Here is a 1,156-nt window from a genome sequence, read left to right as displayed (position 1 = left end):
GGGCGGGGGGGGGCTCCAGCCGCTGAAGCCGGGTTGTGGGGGGGCTTTGTGGACGCCCAGCAGGGAGGGCACTGGGGCAGAGCCAGCAGGGCGGTGGGGGGTGGGGGAGGGCCTTCCCGGTGAAGGCAGCCGCTGGCGTCCTGCAGGGAGGGGGACAGGGTTTGCCCCTCACGCCCTTGGAGGTGGGCCCTGTCCCCACAGAGAGGTCCTCATGTGGGACGCGGGGAGCCCCGGCCCTGGTAGCCCCAGGGCTGCCGGACGTGCGCGGGCACCGGGTCTGTGCAGGGGCGAGATCGAATTCGGAGGGTCTGGGAAGAAGCGAGGCAAGGTAAGGGGCTGCCCTCCCCTGTGCTGAGGCCCACCCTTCCCCCTCCACCTTGTCAGAAGCCCTGAGCTCCCCCCACCCCTGCACACGGAGCACTGGGCACATGACCCCTCCAGAGCCGTTGTCAGAGCCTCCGGGGGCCACGTGCCCTCTGCCTCCCCTCGCACCCCCATGCACCGCACATCCAGGACCCCTCCTCTGTGCCCCCCACTCCGCCCCGCCACGGAGAGGGAAGCGAGGCCCAGACAGCAGTCAGGGCTGCCAGGGTCAAGGGGCCGGTGAAGGCGGGACCCACTCGAGCCCTGGCTTCCTGCTGCCACTCTGTGTCTGATCCGGGCCAGCCTCTCTCCTGATGCTGGCTGCTCCCCATCCCCTTGTGCCCCCGTGCCCAGTGCCCTGTGCCCACACCCCCCATGCCCAGTGCCCCATACCCAGCACCCATACCCAGCACCCCATGTCTAGTACCCCCATGCCCAGCACCCCATACCCAGTACCCCCAATACCCAGCACCCCACACACACCCTGAGGCTGCAGGCCACCCTGACCTGCAGTTCGTGAAGGTTCCGAGCAGCGTGGCCCCCTCCATGCTCTTCGACCTCCTGCTGACCGAGTGGCACCTGCCGGCCCCCAGCCTTGTGGTGTCCCTGGTGGGCGAGGAGCGGCCGCTGGCCATGAAGTCCCGGCTGCGGGATGTGCTGCGCAAGGGGCTGGTGAAGGCAGCTCAGAGCACAGGTGAGGCCCTGCACGGCCCCCAGCGCCCCTGCGCACAGCCCCGAGGCCCTGCGCTCGGCCTCTCCCCTGCAGCCTGCAGGGGAGCAGCGGAGGGGCCAG

At 70.5% G+C, this 1,156-nt stretch overlaps 1 protein-coding gene across 1 annotated transcript in view; it reads left to right on the top strand.

The window, feature by feature from the left end:
- Window positions 1–1,156, top strand: part of TRPM5 (transient receptor potential cation channel subfamily M member 5) — a 23,586-nt gene that overhangs the window by 10,145 nt on the left and 12,285 nt on the right. The window contains exons 4-5 of the mRNA XM_077757083.1: window positions 202–328; window positions 877–1,057. Of these exons, the coding sequence (XP_077613209.1) occupies window positions 202–328; window positions 877–1,057 (308 nt within the window). The remainder of the gene's footprint in view (window positions 1–201; window positions 329–876; window positions 1,058–1,156) is intronic.

Source organism: Crocuta crocuta, unplaced genomic scaffold (genome assembly GCF_008692635.1).
Source record: "Crocuta crocuta isolate KB4526 unplaced genomic scaffold, BGI_CrCroc_1.0 scaffold653, whole genome shotgun sequence".
NCBI lineage: Eukaryota > Metazoa > Chordata > Mammalia > Carnivora > Hyaenidae > Crocuta > Crocuta crocuta.
This window is presented reverse-complemented; position numbering and strand designations above follow the sequence as displayed.